This window comes from Girardinichthys multiradiatus, chromosome 2 (genome assembly GCF_021462225.1).
Source record: "Girardinichthys multiradiatus isolate DD_20200921_A chromosome 2, DD_fGirMul_XY1, whole genome shotgun sequence".
Taxonomy (NCBI): Eukaryota; Metazoa; Chordata; class Actinopteri; order Cyprinodontiformes; family Goodeidae; genus Girardinichthys; species Girardinichthys multiradiatus.
The window spans coordinates 42,746,031-42,764,662 of NC_061795.1; the positions used below are offsets into that span (position 1 = coordinate 42,746,031).

The 18,632-nt window shown below is 35.8% G+C and overlaps 3 protein-coding genes across 3 annotated transcripts in view; 2 read left to right on the forward strand and 1 right to left on the reverse strand.

Moving 5' to 3' along the window:
* smpd3 (sphingomyelin phosphodiesterase 3) overlaps positions 1–8,089 on the forward strand; it is a 109,755-nt gene extending 101,666 nt beyond the window's left edge. Inside the window, exon 10 of the mRNA XM_047352095.1 lies at positions 784–8,089. Within this exon, the coding sequence (XP_047208051.1) occupies positions 784–885 (102 nt within the window). The 3' untranslated portion in view covers positions 886–8,089. The remainder of the gene's footprint in view (positions 1–783) is intronic.
* A 4,157-nt stretch (positions 8,090–12,246) lies between these two features.
* Positions 12,247–14,270, forward strand: LOC124858127 (monocyte chemotactic protein 1B-like). The gene is made up of 3 exons (XM_047349944.1): positions 12,247–12,398; positions 13,393–13,510; positions 13,600–14,270. Exons 1-3 carry the CDS (start codon positions 12,338–12,340, stop codon positions 13,712–13,714), a joined length of 294 nt encoding a protein of 97 aa, XP_047205900.1. The 5' UTR covers positions 12,247–12,337; the 3' UTR covers positions 13,715–14,270.
* Positions 14,271–16,667: 2,397 nt separating this feature from the next.
* LOC124880209 (monocyte chemotactic protein 1B-like) lies at positions 16,668–17,864 on the reverse strand. The gene is made up of 3 exons (XM_047385169.1): positions 17,703–17,864; positions 16,944–17,061; positions 16,668–16,854 (listed from the first exon to the last, which is right to left on the reverse strand). The coding sequence occupies exons 1-3, from the start codon at positions 17,761–17,763 to the stop codon at positions 16,740–16,742; spliced, it is 294 nt and encodes a 97-aa protein (XP_047241125.1). The 5' UTR covers positions 17,764–17,864; the 3' UTR covers positions 16,668–16,739.
* Positions 17,865–18,632: the final 768 nt, after the last annotated feature.

The following is an 18,632-nucleotide window of genomic DNA, read 5'->3' on the forward strand; positions in this document are numbered from 1 at the left end:
AGTATTTAATAATGAGGATAATGTTTATTTTGTCCACGATCAAGTGTACAAATGTTCATTAAAATTATTTAGTTTACTCATTTGTCTATAAAACACCATAAACAAATGGAGGCATGGACTGTAGGACACTTGTGAAAATATTGGTTAGTTTTCTCCACACTGTCTGTGGTTCAAAAAGTCTTTTAACAAATCATGAAAACATGTCGTGAATTACCTGGTCCACTTATCGCGAGAACTCTGAAGAGTTGAATATGGGGAAGCTAAATAATTTCCTAATTGTTTTCCTAATAATCTATTAACAAGCTTTAACACCTCAGCAGAGCCACAGGCTGATTGCTTCCATCCCACATAGCACTAATGCAGTAAATCATGCACAAGGAGCCCTGACCAAGTATTGAGTGTACACACTGTGGAGTTCATAGAGATACTTTTCAGTAGGCCTTAATTTCTGTATCGAAAATCCTTTTTATTGGTCTGATTAAATATTAAAAATTTCAAAAAGACTGACTTTGGGGATTTTAATTAGCCATAACCCAAATTCATCAACATGAACACAAATAACAGTTTAATAAGTGTTTCTTAGAGCTTCTGAGAACCTAATGTCAACAAGAAGATGACAGACTCTTTCACATATTAAAATTAGATCTGTGAACCAGCTTACCTTTTAATTTCTATTGTTTTAATTGTATATTCTCTCACATCTGTCATCTTGATTTGTAAATTTCTACTTTATTAACACTTTTTTTGTCGATTGTAATGAACACATTTGTCCTTCTCTTGCAGGACATCGAAGAGTTCAGCTTTGTCACACAGCTGGCTGGACTCACCGACCACCTTTCTGTGGCCATGAGACTGGCTGTTTCCACTGGGGAAGAGGAGCCTTAGATCCACCACCTGACATTTAAACGTTGTTTTAAATTTTCCTACCATGGAGGAACGATTAGAAAGAAACCAGGAAGTTCAGAGTTTACAGATACAGTGCAGCATGAGGGAAGATTGAAGGGACAGGGAGTGGATGAGTAAATCAATGGAAGAGCACTCGGGGCATTAAAGAAGAAAGATGAGAGAGAAAAGAGAAAAACGCTGACAGGGAGAGAGAAGCTGGGGGAATTCAGAATAGGAAGTCAGAACATTTTTTCTTCCTGGGTAAATCACCCACAAATTCACAATGAACACTGCGACTTTCAGACTGTTGGTTTTTCCTCTAATCCTTCCAGCTGGAGGGTTTTGTTTCGAGTGAAGTGTCTGATGTAGCCAATGTGCACACACTCATTTTATCGGATCTGTTTTGGACGTAGTTTTAAGTATGATCCTTTATTTTTATGACTCTACCTTCAGGGACAGCTGGATGCTCATCGTTCAGTGTATGAAAGAAGAACATAAAACCGAAGTGAAGCTGCTGACCGGCCTTTACAGTGACCATCTGTGACCTTGTGTTGTGCTCCTTATCGGTCGGTTTCGCTGTCAGTCGTTCACCTTGGTGACCCCCTCACGTCATTCCCAAAACCTCAACAAGTGTCTTTTTTTCTTACAAACAAATCTTACTAAAATGAGAAAGAAATAAGAGTTTCTATTATACACTCCACTTTTTATAAAACATAGAATGCCTGTTTAATATGACATTATATCTTTCTAAAGGAAGGTATTGGTGGGATGCAATGTGATGCTATTAGCATGTTTTTCAGATATTATCGGTATGAATTTGAAGAACATTTTTAGATGAAGCTCCATTGATGCATGAAGGTAAAAGGTTTACTGCACTGTTATAGCAGCTTGATACACACTGACTTGAGATTGGATGCCTCAAGGAGCATTGTGCCCTGAAACACTCACTCTGGTATATTGTTGTGCATGTGCAAAACACAGAAAGATGTGCACGGAAACAGGAGGATTTAGATAACAAAAGCACACAACTACATTTTGTGCAGAGGGTAGACAACCCTAATTGTAATCATCTTCATGTGACTGTCCCAAATACATAATATCAGCATGTTTAGTTGTAAACCTGTGGAGCTATAGTGTTGTGGAAAGTATTAACCTCCCCAGACAGATTCCTTTGTTTTTGCTTATTTGTCACATAAAGGTTTCAGTTTATCATCTAAATTTAAATATAGAACAAAGATAACCCTTGTAAACACAAAAAGCAGTTTTCAAATAATGATTTTATTTATGAAGGAAGAAAGTTATTCAAAACATCCTGTATGTGGAAAACAAACTGGCCCCTAAACCTAATAACTGGTCCTGCCACCCTTGGTGGCAGCAACTGCTTTCCAATGTTGTTAACTGGCAACAAGTCTTTTATATTAATGTAGAGAAGTTCTGGTCCGCAATGATTTGCAGAACTGTTTTAATTCAGCCACAATGGAAGGCTTACAAGCATGAATGGCCTGTTTGAGATCATCCCACAATATTGCAATCAGATTTAAGTCCAGATTTTGACTAGGCCACTCCAAAACCATCATTTTGGACCACTCAGAGGTCGACTTGCTGGTGAGCTTTGGACCACTGTCCTGCTGCATAGCCCAAGTGTTTGAGCTTAAAGTCACAAAATGAAGGCCAAGCATTTTTGTTCAGGATTTTATAGTAGATAGCAGAGCTCGTTCTCACCAATTACAAGACGTCATCCAGATCTGAAGCAGGAAAAAAGCCCAAAACAGTCACATGACCATATTTCTCAAATGCTGCGGTAGTTTTATGCTGCAGGTTTTATGTATCAGGACTTGCACCTCCTAAAAATTTCGACTTTTTTCTCGTCAGTCCACTGGATATTTTACCAAAACAATGTGAGGAAATGTGAGTTAGGCCTTTGTGTTCTTTTGATTACCAGTGGCGTTCACCTTGAAACTCTCCCATGGAGGTCATTATTGCTGAATCATGAACACCAACCTTAACTGAGGAAAATCACACCTGCAGTGTTTTTGTGGCCTCCTGGATGAGTCTTTGGTGTGCTCTTGGAGTGATATAAGCTACATTTGTGGATAATGGCTTTTAATGTGGTTCATTGGAGTCCGAAAGCCCTAGAAATGGCTTTGAAACACTTTCCAGACTTAGACTGTTTGTCTGTTCTGGATTTCTTGATTTTACGTTTTTCAGAAATCATTTAGTTTGCTTCATGTTGTCAGACGGGTTCTATTTAATCGGTTTCTCAATTCTAAAGGTCTGGTAGAAATCAGGAACGGGTGAAAAAAACTTAGCTCTCCAAAAATGTGGTAAATCACAGTGAATTTTTAATTTAACAAGTTGGCCAATTATATTTCTCTATAGGGCTGTTTGTTTAGATACCTTTTATCCTTTCATAAATTAAACCATCACTTGAAAACTGCTTTTTGGATGAACTCGGGTTGTTATTGTCTGGTACTAACATTTGTTTAATGACAAAGTGTGCCAAATAAAGCAAAAAATAAAGAAAACCTGTAAGAGGGCAAACACTTTTTGCAGCAACATCAATGTTTTGATAATTTATTAAAAACTTGTCTTGTTGGCACTCTGTATGGGCAGGAATAGCATGCAGTAATTGGTTTAAATCAAACTACTATTGTGAGACAAATTCAAAACTCAATATTAAATGCAATGCATATGCTTAGTTTGGGTTAAAATACTCACACCATCTACTGAGAAATATACAATAAACCCCAGTACTTAACTACAAAATTAGAAGTTTAACTACAGTAATTAAGCACTGACTGATTTTCTTGTAATCTTTGTTACTATGAGAAGGTGGTTTAAAGTTTATGTTTAGTTTTAAGGTGGAAAGAAAGTACAACCAGTATTTTAAATTGGTTGAATAATTTGCTCCTCAATCCACCATTTGGGGTTAGGCTTATCTACAGCTCACATTGTCAGTTTACTATAACTGTTATCGATTTTAAATCCTTGATGTCTGCTTAAAGCCACCTTTAAAGAAAAAGGGAGAAAATCCTTCAGCTTAAGGTGTGAACAAAAAATAAAATAATTCCTGTGGATCATTAACTTGTTTCAAGTTAAAACATGAACAAATGTCCCCTAACTGAAGTTAGCAGAGCAGCAGGTTTTATTCCTGAGTAAAGCCCTTTCTTCTCTCATTTTCTTAGGCTTTACAAGAGAGAAAACAGGAATTCTGCTTTATTAAATTCTTGTTTCACAAGTTTCTCACAGTCACACCTCTCTATGAAATTTATAGTGACTCTATTTACGTTATAAAGTGTAATCGCTGGGTAGAATCATTGGGTATAATAAGGTTAATAGAAGCCTTTCTGTCCCATATTAAGTGTCTCAAGAAGACATGGATCAACACTTCTGCAACAGAAGTTTTTTTTGGCACAAGTCAGGTTAAATTAGAAGGTTGCAGGAAATCTCTTCTGGGGGAAAAATGTTCCAGGTCTCATTGTCAAAACATATCTTTTGACTGCTTTCTCAGAGTAGATCTCCTGACCATTTTCAGTGGAAGGTTTGGTTGGTAATTTGCCTAACTCTGACCTATTTAGACATGATAAGGCCTCTAAACCTCTAAAGGGATGAGCCAGTGTTTTGTTGACACATAGCAGAAAACTTAGAAAATACATTTTAATTGATATCTTTAGGCTTTTTGCTAACAGCTGCCTGCCACAAGCCCGGTTCAGACCTGGTATTAACATGGCGGATTCAGAGACAAGTAGACAAGCCTCTTAGCTGATCGTTCAGGCCAGATTTTAATGACAGGTCTGACTGGTTGAGGGTAAGTTAGTAAATATGTATTGTGAGCAGTCCCCATTACTTGTTTTGCATAATGAGCAATGTTTACAGCCATTTTTAACCAACTATCTATTTCTGAGACCCTTCAAGGGAGTCCCCAGACATTTTTATGACGAATACTCTTATTTTGCTGCTTATTTTTTTGTTTTCTATTTTATAATTGTGTGATTAATGTGCAAAATAAATTGTAAAAGAAAGCACGCCTTCTTTCAGGTCTAGGGTTTTAAACATCAGGACATAGTAAAAATGATGGTGGTCCTACTGCATACGTTACCGGGTTCTAAAATTATTTAAATATTATACTTTAGTATACTGAATTGTTCATGTCAACACACTAATTCAGAGATTTCCAGGTCGTGTGGCTTCAAAACAAGCCCATATCATCATCCCTCCACAACCGTGCTAGACAGTTTGCATAAGGCATTTGTTTTGGTGTGCTGGGTTTTGTTTTCTCCTGACATGGCACTGTGCATTATGGCCAGAAATGTCTACTTTTACCTGAACTGTCCAAAGTTCTGAGAGTTTTTTGGTCTACTCAGATGTAACTTTGCAAATCTTAGTTGTGCTGCCATGTTTCTTATTGAAAGAGGAAGCTTTCCAAACAAGCCACCGTTTTTTCTGATTGTCCTGCTATTACTTTTTAACATTTAACATGCTAGCCGAGGCCTGTAGTATCTGAGGTTTTGCTACACAGCAACAGTGGTTTGCTCCAAGGTCATTGCTCATGTCTTTCCAACTTCGCAATATATGTGCCCTACAGCAACTAACTGCCAACACTCCTGCTTTTATAGAAGTGGTGAATTATTTCAGTACATTTGCTTAGGAGCACATGGCTGCTAGTTTTATTTCTTAAATGCAGTATGTACTTCTTCAGTCAGAGTTCTTTTTCATTTTGAATTCTTCTTTGTTTATTAACTAATGACTGTTTGGAATTTGTACAGCTTATGTTAGAATAAAACAATAGGCCGTGTAAAGGCCAACTCATATTTATTATTTCTTCATATGGAAAACCCAAGAATTAGGAAGAGTGTGTACTTTCATGTCAATCAAGACAAGGTGAATTAAAAACTCCTGGCTCCTCTGCTGGCTTGATGCTGGCTGGCCTAATTTAGGACTTTTAATTCGTATTCATTATTTTTACTATTTTTGTTTATACAAAAACAATATAATACTGATGAAGTCAAATAATAGTAACACAAAGTAACTACTTTAATAAAAGGTAAAATATCATAGTTTTAGTATCAATCTTGTTACCTATTGTTTTTCAGATTGTTTCCATGTAGATTTACAGTATTAATTAACAGAAGCAGTGCAGTGAGACCGTGATATGTAGCAACCCAAGCGGCAAATTATATGTGGAAAGAAGAGGACCAAATATTACATTTGTTGGTAGAGAACAATAAAAACAAAGTGATATTTTATGGGATGAGTTTGATTTCCAGCATTTTGGCAAATTAAATACTATATAAACATAGTTGCTGACTATATTTTTGTTGAAATTGTGCATTTTGTTTTTCACTTCCTGGCAACTGAGCTACATTTATTTAAAGTGGGAAAAAGTTGCTTGAAAATAAGTAGTTAACAGCAATAAGGCAGAAGAAGTGAAAACATTAGTTGTGGCCCTTAAAGAACAATACAAAATACAGAACACCAGGAGGATCTGTGGAGCTGAAAGAACATGCTTGGACACCGATTTGGATCTTATTTCACTAGCAGGGACTCATCAGTTATGTTTCATGTCTCATCAAGTTTATGTAACATTATATTTGGAGATCTACAGACATTTTGTTTCACAATTAAAAAATTCACCAAATTTCAAAGACAGATTTAAGTCATGATATATTCATTTCTAAATTGAATTTGGGATTTTCTCATGCTCAGAAAAATAAAAAAAAGTATACAAGTTATCACATATGAATAATCAATAGTGAAGAAAAACATCAGTATTTAAAAAGTCTTAAATTGACTGCAGACAACACCTGTTGCAAAAGCCTCAAACTTGTGGGGTATTAGAAATGTTTTATGTTCAGTGTTCAGTTTTGTTGCCAAACATTTTTAGACACAATTATTTTTCTTATTTTCTTTTCTGTTTCTTTAAGTGTTATTATTAACTATTGATCTTGTGATTTATTGTAGGATTGTTCACCTATTTTCTTAGATTGAATTCAAACTGATTGAACTTGCACAACAATGAAAATAACCCCCAGCCAAAAACAATGTCCTAATTATTTAACTGCATGATCATGAATTATATTTAAGGAACTACAGCTGATATATTATAAGAAATATATTTTTAAATAATTCTAAAGAAATGTAATCTTAGGTTAGATTTTATGATATGGAGATTAAACAGATGAAGAATTATGTCATCTGCATACATGGATATCAGAGCATAAGAAGTAGGAAAGAAAAACATGGTTTGTCACAAATAACTGGTGGCTATGGGTCAGGGCTGGATTTGTGAGCTGCCAGATGTACAATAATTGTCATTTGAAGGATAACTAAGTTTTTTATTAATTCTACAGGTCCATTTTAATGTAAAAACATGTACAAAAGTTTTGAATTTTTTTTATGACTGTCTTGTACCTGGTGTGTTATCAAATTCAAAATTTAAACATGCCATTTATGATCAATTTACACCACTGCAGAAAGGGTGCTGTCTCAATCAGATGAGTCCAAGTCTTGGCAGTTAGGATTTTGGATGTATTGCACTTTCCCTTCTTTTTTGGTTGTGGAATCCAACCTCACTGATTTACATCTAGTATATATCATGTTTCCTATTGGTACCGTTGCTCAGGATAATCAAGCAACTGGAATTAGCCATCCATAATCCCTGAATAATTCCTGAAAAGCCACACTATGGCAGGAATATCCAACAGCCCAATGTGTTCTGGGGCAAGAAGGTGATTTAAGGTATAGTTTAGATAGATTTAGATGTATGTTCAACATTGGCACTTATACAGTGGTTTATTAAAGTTTAATTTCCACAAACATGAACATCTGGTTCTCACAGCATGCCTGAGAAAACTGGGGTTTTTATTCAAATGTGCCCTTTTTCATGTCAAAGTAGGATAAAATCGTTAGAGGAGTTCAGCTCTAAGCTTGCATAGCTGCATGTACTGTAATAATGCTTCTGGCTTGTAGTCTCAGTAGAATTGATGCCTCACTTTGCTCTCCTTTTCTGGTTTGGCTTTTCTATAATTTCATGTTTTTTATAAATTTTTGTCCTTGGTGGGAACTGTCTATCTATGGGATTGTCTAACTTGGTCTCTGTAAAAAGGCTGTGGGATCAGTTGGTTTTCTCTTTCTAAACTTCATCAACAAACTGCTTATTTTCTTCTGCTTTTCTAAGATAAAAAACGAAATAACTTTCCCTTTATTCTTTGTGTCTTGTGTCATTATTTGAGCATCCTGAACACTGAATTTTGAGGGCTGCGGAATTAATCATTTTCTGTTTAGTAGCCACCCATGACATTAACTCTGAAATAAAGAAGTGGTAAGAGATTATTATATTTGAAGTTGTGCATCTCTTTTTTTCCCCTTTTTAAATGTCATTAAATACAAATACCACTCTGTCTGATGCACACCAGGGGCATTCTATCTATCTATCTATCTATCTAGCTTTTGTCTGAGAAAAAAACCTTTTTTTTTTTCTTAAAGGACACCTAATGAAGAAGTGAAAGAAGCAAGTAGAAGTTCTGCTTTTCATGAACGGGGGAGACATTCAGCTATTTAAATTTACATACTGTGTCAAGCGTGAAAATCTCCCCTTTCAGTGAAACTCTAATTGTAGCAGTCAACCAGAATACACATGAAAGTGTTCAGCTGAAGAAATGTCAAAGGTTGTTCATTTCAACACAATGCTCAGTATAGGTGATGACTCAGTCTGGGGGATTCAGTTTTGTCTTTGCCTTATAAAAGTAAAACTGTTTATTTTGTTTATAAAATTTTTAAAACTTAACATCAGTGCATGAAACATGGCTGAAAATTGTAAGCAAAATCCCAAACAGAGCTGCTGACAAAATCGGAGTATTTATTTAGAAAAAGATTTTGCATAAATATTTTCCTCATGGGAATTTAAAGAGTAAAAGAATAAGTAATTTATTAACCGAGCTGGCTTCCCCGTCGGACTTTAACATGTCCACTTAAGAGGTCACCAGTTTGGAGGAGTAAGGAAGACGACACAAGAGCTTTATATCTGGGCTTCAAGCTAAAATGTGCAAAATCTGACAAAATCCAGCACATGCTATTGTTTAAAATTGGTTTTGTGGACCGTCGTGTTTGGAAAAGACATTGAAAAACTTGTCTTGGGCTTTACGGAGCGCTTGTTAACACATAAACCTAAAGGATGGGAAAGCAGCAAAACTGACAATAAAAATTCAATTGTTACTTTGAAAATCAAAGGTCTCTCTTTGCAGAGCATATACATAATGATGTGAAACAGGTTTAAAAAAAAAAAGCCACATCACATGATATTTGAGCTTTTATTCAGCATTATATTTACTATATAAGTAAAAAAAACAAAAAAACAATTTAACCTCATTAGTAGTGATAGGCAGAACAATTTGCCTTTCTATGATTTGGGCAATTTTTATTTTTAATCTCCAAGTTTTCATGCATTGAGAAGACAGAATCTAATTCTGCTTGTAATTTGGTTAATTACTGAGTTCAGTTTTGTATAGTTTATAATTGCAAAACATTCTTGCAGAATAACGGGAAAATATAAAAAACTTTGTACTTCTGGTATGACTGAACTTATTATCACGGGATTTCTTTATCAGCACCTGCAGCAAGATTTCTTTATGTTTGACTGATTCAAACTCATCTGGGGGAATACTATGAGTAAATTATGCAAAAAACTCATATATGAGTCATTTACACAATAAACTCTGATACATACATGTCTCAAAAAACTCTCCTGTTATTTTCTTTAGCTTTTACCAGTGTGATTCTTTTCTTTTAAGTGGATGTCCAGAGCCACTTTTCCTGTGTGTACGGCTTTCCTTTTACATTGTGTGGAAGCATCGGGCACTGTGAAAAACAATCAGTCGACGAAACAGTAATTTATTATAACAGTGAAAATCCTACAAACTGCTGACCTGGTGTCTAGGAGTCAGAAGGTGTGGAATATTTAGAAATAGTCAAACCGAACTTAAACAACTAAACTGGCTGTAAACCCAAACAAAAGAATCCCACTGTAACAAAATCTCCCAAAACTGAAATGAAAAACTAAATCCAGCCTGGAAACATTACCACTGCCAAAATGTTCTTTTTCCTGACAAGTGACAAATGCTTAAAACTGAGCAAAGATCACAAGAAATTGTTTAGCACATGACCAGGAATGTTCTTCTTATCGGGTGAGTCTTTCATCCAAACTGCCTGACCTTAAACAACAAACATTCATGCGTGGCTGTAACGCTTGAGACAACTATATCTTTGAATTGTACGTTAAGGCAATAAAGCAATGGAACATTTGTTGTTTTTTAAGAAGTATTTTAAAATTTGTCAGGAGACATTTTCCTACTCAAACTCACAAGGCAAACACTCATAGAGAAAGAAAGAAACAAACAAACAAAGAAACAAACAAAGAAACAAACAAAGAAAGAAAGAATCGTCCACACTCAACAAGCGGTTAGCTCGGTAGCTTCGCGGGGGGTTGAAGGTGCGTTCGCTCTGTGAAGAAAAGGGTTAGCTACGGAGCTGTAGCTGGGCGGCCCGTCCTGTCCGCTGACCACACGGGTGAACACGGTGATGCGGTCTCTGGTGTCTTCCTTCAAGACTGGGAGACCGCGTCTTTGCAGGGGCTTCTCTCGAACACCGTTTGCTTCTGCAGGGCTCGGAGAGAAAGTCAGCAATGCTTATAACTTAATTTCCCCTCTTTATGAATGAAATCACCGGGTACACAAACAGTGCTTCACTCATACTTAACTTGTGCATATGATCGCGTGATCTTATGACACTCTTGGATCCAGTTTGAAGAGTTTATGTCTTTTTGCCAGCAAAAGACATTAGCGCGCATTGTCCCCCTCCTATCCCGATGAACACCGGTGTGGAAGAGAAAGACTTGTGGGAAGGTGGGTGTTTTATGCGGCCAGTGGCATCATGGGGAGTCCTCTGTTACCCCCCCCCCCCCCCTCCCCCTTCTGAAGTTGTGCTGAAAGTCTGTTAAATGCAATTTATTTTGAAAGTTCCAGAAAAGTATGTACTGGAGTTTAATGTTGAAATCCATGGCTGTGGGTCCCAACAAGAACATGTGGACATCTGAAGTTTTAAATGACTACAAATAGAAAGTCTGGTAATAATTGAAGGAGGAGTTTGGTTGGTTGGTTGGTTGGTTGGTTGGCATGCTGGTGCAGACATACTGGACAAATACCTAATACCTTGCACTCCTAAGGGTGGTTTAGGGCGACCAGTTATCCTAGCATGCATATTTTTGGACTGTGGAAGGACACAAGAGGATCCATGCATGCAAGGGAAGAACAAGCAATCTGCATGCAGCTAGCAAAGTTTTCTAAATAACTATAGGACTACTGAAAATTGTGGACTAAAATGAACTGAGCTGATATAGCACATGGAGTATGCAAAACCAAGTAAAACAGAAACAGAAAAAAGAAATATAAATTAAGTTGAGTCTAAAGATGTATTATTAGGCCATGTAGAAATCCCATATTTTAAATTTGAAACAGCTGAATCAGTCCAAGCAGTCCCGAATTCAAAGGTATGTATAGCATTCTGGATATTTGAGTGAAAAACTGTTTATGTTCTACTCTATTACCAAATATGTAACGCTTGAATTTGCCAAAACAAACAATTAGAGTATCCTACCATAAATGCAAAGTCTTTAAAGCACCATTTTGTGAATTTTGTTTTGGTACCTTCATTTGTAAAAATTCATTTTTAGTATCTGGCATTTTAGTCAGACCCATGGATCCAGCTCATCCTGATTTTGAACTTGCCCACAGCGCTTCACGCTGTGAAAACTTTTGTAGATACACTATATTGCCAAAAGGTCCAAGTTGTTGATGGCCATTCAGGTTTCTCTACAGCCAAACTTTATACACCTGCAGTCATGGAAATGATTGGAACCCCAGTATGCTTTGACCTGGTGGTGTGACTCAATACTTTTGGCAATATTGTGTATGTGCATTCAATCAGAAAAATGTACATTTAAACATAAAACACTGTTGAAACCTCTGCATGCATTAAGAATTATAAGATTTTACTCTTTAAGGATGTCTTGGTCTGATGTAAAGTATCGGATCAGGGTCTTCTATGACTCCGATTTGTATTCGGCTGATGCTTCTTATAACTCTTCTATAGAGGCTACAAGGTTTTCCATTGTATGCAAAGAACTCAGATAAAGTAGTGGGAGTAGTAGTTTTGGTCAGGCAGGGACACCATGCACTTCCTCATTAAGAAGAGAAGTGAAACAGACACAAAGAAACCCAGGCCATACACGTAGGTGAATCCCCATGGAGAAAATGACATAGTTTTATGGTAACTTCCTGTCTGTGTGTGTATAAATATGAAGGCAGATGGTGTCCAAACATCAGAGAAAACAAGCTGATCTTACCTGAGATTTTCTACCTACTGCTGCTCCCTCACACCAACAAACACACCCTTCAGGATGGCTCGTCTTGCTCTGTCTGTGATTGTTCTGATGATGGCGGTCATCGCTCTCACTGAAGGTAAGAAGAAGCTTTGAAATAAAAATAAACATTTAGAACATTTTATAACTGTTATTAATCAGCTTTTAAATTTTAAGATCAGTTTAACTAAACAGCCACACTGAGTTTACAAGATGCTGATCTAACTTATATAAAGTATATAAACTATTATAAATATAGTTGGCACAAAATGTTTTTCTTCAATTGTTTATGAGAAAAAAATTTGAAATTAGACAAAGTTAAAGCTTAATGGCTAACCATGCATATAAATAAATGAATGCATTGCTTTGTATGAGATATTATCAGGATTAAATAGATACATGATTTCTTTAAAAAAAATAGTGAAATGCTACATTAATAAATTAACTTCCAGTAATGAGATAGACTAAGAACTATCTATAGATGCTTGAGTAGATTAAGATTTTTTTACCTCATTTAACAAAGTTTAGCACGCACTGAAGCAGCTGTGACCAATGTTTTTAGAAAAAGAATTTTTTGAACAACTGTTTTAAATGTAAAAGTGGTGACAAAAATGAATAAAACAAGCAATCAGATCCTGAGATACTGCAGTATGCAACTTTAATAGCTTTAATGGTTGGTGACCATAAAACAACATACTACTGATAGTTAAAGCTGCATTTAATCAAATTGTCTTTTTAAATTATGAAAGGCAAATGTTTTACTTTTAATGATTCATGGCCATCTAAGTATTACTTACCTCTACAGTTTCCTTTCCTCCAAAAGGCATTTAGGGTTAGTTAACAAGTTTTGTCTTTTCACATGAAAATGGAAAACAGATACAAATACATTTAATCTAAACCTTAATAGAGTAAGGTTGAGATGAGAAGTTCAGACACACAAGGTGGAAACAGCACAATCTCTTCAACTAAAAAAGAGTCTGTATCAAATGCTGCCCTTTTACAGTTTAACAGGAAATTACAAAAGGGAACTCGCAGCGTGGAACCTGGTAATGATTATGTTTCTGAGATATTAATTCTCTGTGTTCTGTTTACAGGTTTGCGTGGAGTTGGCCCAAAGAAGTGCTGCTTCAAATTCAATGACAAGCCTGTGTCAAAAGAAAGAGTTGTGGGCTACATCAAAACCAGTCAGCGTTGCCCCAACCCTGCCATCTTGTAAGTATTCAGTGTTGCAGAAGTGCATCAGTGACACTGAATCTGCTCCTGAATCTGCTGACGCTCTCCTCTTTCTTTTCCATATCCAGGCTGAATACAGTGGCAGGCCGTCAGCTGTGTGTCAGAACTTCAGCCACCTGGGTGAAGGAGCTTATCAACTACCTGGAGACCAAAAATGTTCTGGGCGCAAACTCCAACATGTAAACGGGCCAATAATATACCCATAAACCAGCTTACATGAATATGTAGGTTGGTTGTGATGCTACAGAAAGCAGCTGCTCTCTTTCTATATTTACCAAATGTTCTAATATTTCATTAGTGACTACCAGGATGAGATGAAGGGGAATTAATTATTTTTCATATAATGAAGTATATTTCTATTATGTTTGTTATATCAAACAACAAGTGTATTTTTTTGTTAAATACAACACTTATAGTTACACTGTTAACAATATGAACTTTTCTTCTATTGTAGTTTGAAGTGACCTAAGAAAGTATCTGTATTGTAAAAGACAAATGTCTTCCAAATCCACATGGTGTCATCTTTATTATATAAGCTACGACCTATTGCACTTGCTGATGTATAAGGAACTTACTTTAAATGCTGTTAACTAATTTTATTTTTATAGTCAAGATTTTGACCTCTTTAAAGTACTGACTGAAGTATTGTAATCCATTCTGAAGGATGTAATCCATTTTTCTGTAAGCCTACACCAACGTGATTCTTACAAAATAAAGCTAAATTGCTTTTAAAATTCAACAAATTCTCTTTTTCTCATAGCGATGTTTGTGGATTTGTGGTTGAATCTGGGATTAATATTAATATCTTTAACTGTGCCACCTCCAACTCTGTGTACAGTCTTCTTGTTAGGGTCTCCATCTCTTATCCATACATCACAGCCGATCATTTGGCCATCTTATAAACAAGGTTCTCAAAATGAATGTTCAAAATCCCAAATGTGATTTCTAGGTAAGGTCAAAGGTCTGGAACAACAAGTAATGATCAAATCCCTTTTATTATACTTATAACAAGAAAACTAAAGAAATTGGCACTTTCTATCTACAATAGTTTATTTGTGAGCCCGAGACACTTTATTTTCTAACATTAACTTATGCACTGGAATTTTTTAAGGTTTTTTGCTAAAACTTTAATAATTGTATCAGTTTGCTCACCTGAAAAAATAAAGTGAATTTCTTTTTTCATTTGAAAATGTATGATATAATTTTAATAGTGTCTAAACACCATCATGAGAGTGTTGTCAGTTAGTTAAACCCCAAATGCATTCATTAAAACCCTCATATGTAAGAATAACTACCAACAGCATTAGACAGTATTGCCAGGACTTGAGAGAGTCTGATAGAACAAATCAAATATGCATCTATATTAAATAGTATCAATTGACAAAGCATCATTTAGATAATGAAACTTAAGTATAAGTACATTATATTTATTTCTAGAAATGTTTCAGAAATTGAGATTTTCAGCAGTATTTCATTGTTTTTGACACTAGAGGACGCAACTTAATCATTTTGTGCCAGATCAGTTCAACCCCCTGATCTTTGCTGTGCTTTCACTGTAATTGACATAACAAGAGGTCAACAACACGGGCATCCAGTACTTTTACTTTGTTGATGTACAATCTATATTAGTTGATATACTTTGAAAAGGTTTTAGGTCATATGTATTACAGCTTAATATCCACCCATATAAACACATGGAGAAACTGTGCATCTTACAAAATTGAATTATTCATCGTTTTGTTAAGGCTTCTGACCCACATGCAGGAAAGCTCTCAGGAGAGTCGGAATCAGTTAAATATTTATTGAATACAATGGGTACTGTGCAGCCGAGAGTCTGGTCTGGGTGGAGGGGAAACAGCGATGTGGAGAACCAGGAGCTCTGAAAGACACTGGTGAGAAGGGGATCCCAGACAACGGAGAAGAGGATAGAAAAGGAGTTTACTAGAAGATGTGTGCTGGTCCGCCAGGGGGAAGATGAGTGGTCGATGAGGTTGTTGACAGCGGAGAGTCCCGTGAATGGATGTTTGTTCCAGTGTTCCAGATGTATGCTGACTCTCAAGTCCTGGCAATACTGTCTAATGCTTTGGGTAGTTATTCTTACATATGAGGGTTTTAATGAATGCATTTGGGGTTTAACTAACTGACAACAGTCTCATGATGGTGTTTAGACACTATTAAAATTATATCATACATTTTCAAATAAAAAAAGAAATTCAATTTATTTTTTCAGGTGAGCAAACTGATAAAATTATTAAAGTTTTAGCAAAAACCTTAAACAATTCCAGTGCATATAAGTTAATGTTAGAAAATAAAGTGTCTCAGGCTCACAAATAAACTATTGTAGATAGAAAGTGCCAATTTCTTTAGTGTGCTTGTTATAAGTATAATAAAAGGGATTTGATCATTACTTGTCGTTCCAGACCTTTGACCTTAACTAGAAATCACATTTGGGATTTTGAACATTCATTTTGAGAACCTTGTTTATAAGATGGCCAAATGATCTGCTGTGATGTATGGATAAGAGATGGAGACCCTAACAAGAAGACTGTACACAGAGTTGGAGGTGGCACAGTTAAAGATATTAACATTAATCCCAGATTCAACCACAAATCCACAAACATCGCTATGAGAAAAAGAGAATTTGTTGAATTTTAAAAGCAATTTAGCTTTATTTTGTAAGAATCACGTTGGTGTAGGCTTACAGAAAAATGGATTACATCCTTCAGAATGGATTACAATACTTCAGTTAGTACTTTAAAGAGGTCAAAATCTTGAATATAAAAATACTTTAAATAAAATTAGTTAACAGCATTTAAAGTAAGTCCCTTATACATCAGCAAGTGCAATAGGTCGTAGCTTATATAATAAAGATGACACCATGTGGATTTGGAAGACATTTGTCTTTTACAATACAGATACTTTCTTAGGTCACTTCAAACATAATAGAAGAAAAGTTCATATTGTTAACAGTGTAACTATAAGTGTTGTATTTAAAAAAAAATACACTTGTTGTTTGATATAACAAACATAGTAGAAATATACTTCATATACATGAAGAATAATTAATTCCCCTTCATCTCATCCTGGTAGTCACTAATGAAATATTAGAACATTTGGTAAATATGGAAAGAGAGCAGCTGCTTTCTGTAGCATCACAACCAACCTACATATTCATGTAAGCTGGTTTATGGGTATATTATTGGCCCGTTTACATTGTGGAGTTTGTGCCCAGAACATTTTTGGTCTCCAGGTAGTTGATGAGCTCCTTCACCCAGGTGGCTGAAGTTCTGACACACAGCTGACGGCCTGCCACTGTATTCAGCCTGGATATGGAAAAGAAAGAGGAGAGCGTCAGCAGATTCAGGAGCAGATTCAGTGTCACTGATGCACTTCTGCAACACTGAATACTTACAAGATGGCAGGGTTGGGGCAACGCTGACTGGTTTTGATGTAGCCCACAACTTTTTCTTTTGACACAGGCTTGTCATTGAATTTGAAGCAGCACTTCTTTGGGCCAACTCCACGCAAACCTGTAAACAGAACACAGAGAATTAATATCTCAGAAACATAATCATGACCAGGTTCCACGCTGCGAGTTCCCTTTTGTAATTTCCTGTTAAACTATAAAAGGGCAGCATTTGATACAGTCTCTTTTTTAGTTGAAGAGATTGTGCTGTTTCCACCTTGTGGGTCTGAACTTCTCATCTCAACCTTACTCCATTAAGGTTTAGATTAAATGTATTTGTATCTGTTTTCCATTTTCATGTGAAAAGACAAAACTTGTTAACTAACCCTAAATGCCTTTTGGAGGAAAGGAAACTGTAGAGGTAAGTAATACTTAGATGGGCATGAATTATTAAAAGTAAAACTTTTGCCTTTCATAATTTAAAAAGACAATTTGATTAAATGCAGCTTTAACTATCAGTAGTATGTTGTTTTATGGTCACCAACCATTAAAGCTATTAAAGTTGCATACTGCAGTATCTCAGGATCTGATTGCTTGTTTTATTTATTTTTGTCACCACTTTTACATTTAAAACAGTTGTTTAAAGCCTATCTCATTACTGGAAGCTAATTTGTTAAAGATAAACTGACATTAGAATTTAAAAGCTGATTGATAACATTCATTAAATGTCCTAAATGTTTGTTTTATTTCAAAGCTTCTTCTTACCTTCAGTGAGAGCGATGACCGCCATCATCAGAACAATCACAGACAGAGCAAGACGAGCCATCCTGAAGGGTGTGTTTGTTGGTGTGAGGGAGCAGCAGTAGGTAGAAAATCTCAGGTAAGATCAGCTTGTTTTCTCTGATGTTTGGACACCATCTGCCTTCATATTTATACACACACAGACAGGAAGTTACCACAAATCTATGTCATTTTTCTCCATGAGGATTCACCTACGTATATGGGCTGGGCTACTTTGTGTCTGCTTCACTTCTCTTTTTAATGAGGAAGAACGTGGTGTTCCGACCTGACCAAAACTGTAGTTTCTCCCATTACTTTATCTGAGTTCTCTTTATACAATGGAAAACCTTGTAGACCTTATGGAAAAGTTATAATAAGCATCAGGCGAATAAAAATCGGAGTCATAGAAGAACAAATAATCGTTTATACTGAGTCCCAATCTGATACTTCATTAAAATAGCTTGCAGGGGTTCGGCTAATATAAAAACCCTCATACAGCACACCAACACAAGGTGTACTGGGACCCTGATCCAATACTTTAAATCAGACCAAGACATCCCTAAAGAGTAACAATTAACCTGTGAAAAAAGAGATGGGCCAAAAAACATGTTTAATAACTGTTGTCCACCTTAGAAGCCTATTAATTAACAACTTTTAATATGTCAAAAGATAGCTTGTAATTATTAATAAATTCTTAATACAATTAATAAATACATAGGACACCACCAAGGAATCAGAAACTAATAACAAACAATAGCAGAATCTGTCTCAAATGTCTTTTGGCTCTTAGTTGTCATTCTGTGTAGAACTGATACCTACAGGTCAGACTAACAGGTTTCCAAGTCTTAAAATGTCAGGAAATGTTTTTGACCATTTTCCAAATCTGGACAAAAAGATAAAAAAAAGTTTTTCAGA

Excerpts from the sequence above, each read along its gene's own strand:
- LOC124858127 (XM_047349944.1), top strand. The coding sequence starts at position 12,338 with ATGGCTCGTCTTGCTCTGTCTGTGATTGTTCTGATGATGGCGGTCATC. Across the intron at positions 12,399-13,392 it reads GGTCATCGCTCTCACTGAAG|GTTTGCGTGGAGTTGGCCCA; the intron begins GTAAGAAGAAGC and ends TTCTGTTTACAG. Across the intron at positions 13,511-13,599 it reads TGCCCCAACCCTGCCATCTT|GCTGAATACAGTGGCAGGCC; the intron begins GTAAGTATTCAG and ends TTCCATATCCAG.
- LOC124880209 (XM_047385169.1), bottom strand. The coding sequence starts at position 17,763 with ATGGCTCGTCTTGCTCTGTCTGTGATTGTTCTGATGATGGCGGTCATC. Across the intron at positions 17,062-17,702 it reads GGTCATCGCTCTCACTGAAG|GTTTGCGTGGAGTTGGCCCA; the intron begins GTAAGAAGAAGC and ends TTCTGTTTACAG. Across the intron at positions 16,855-16,943 it reads TGCCCCAACCCTGCCATCTT|GCTGAATACAGTGGCAGGCC; the intron begins GTAAGTATTCAG and ends TTCCATATCCAG.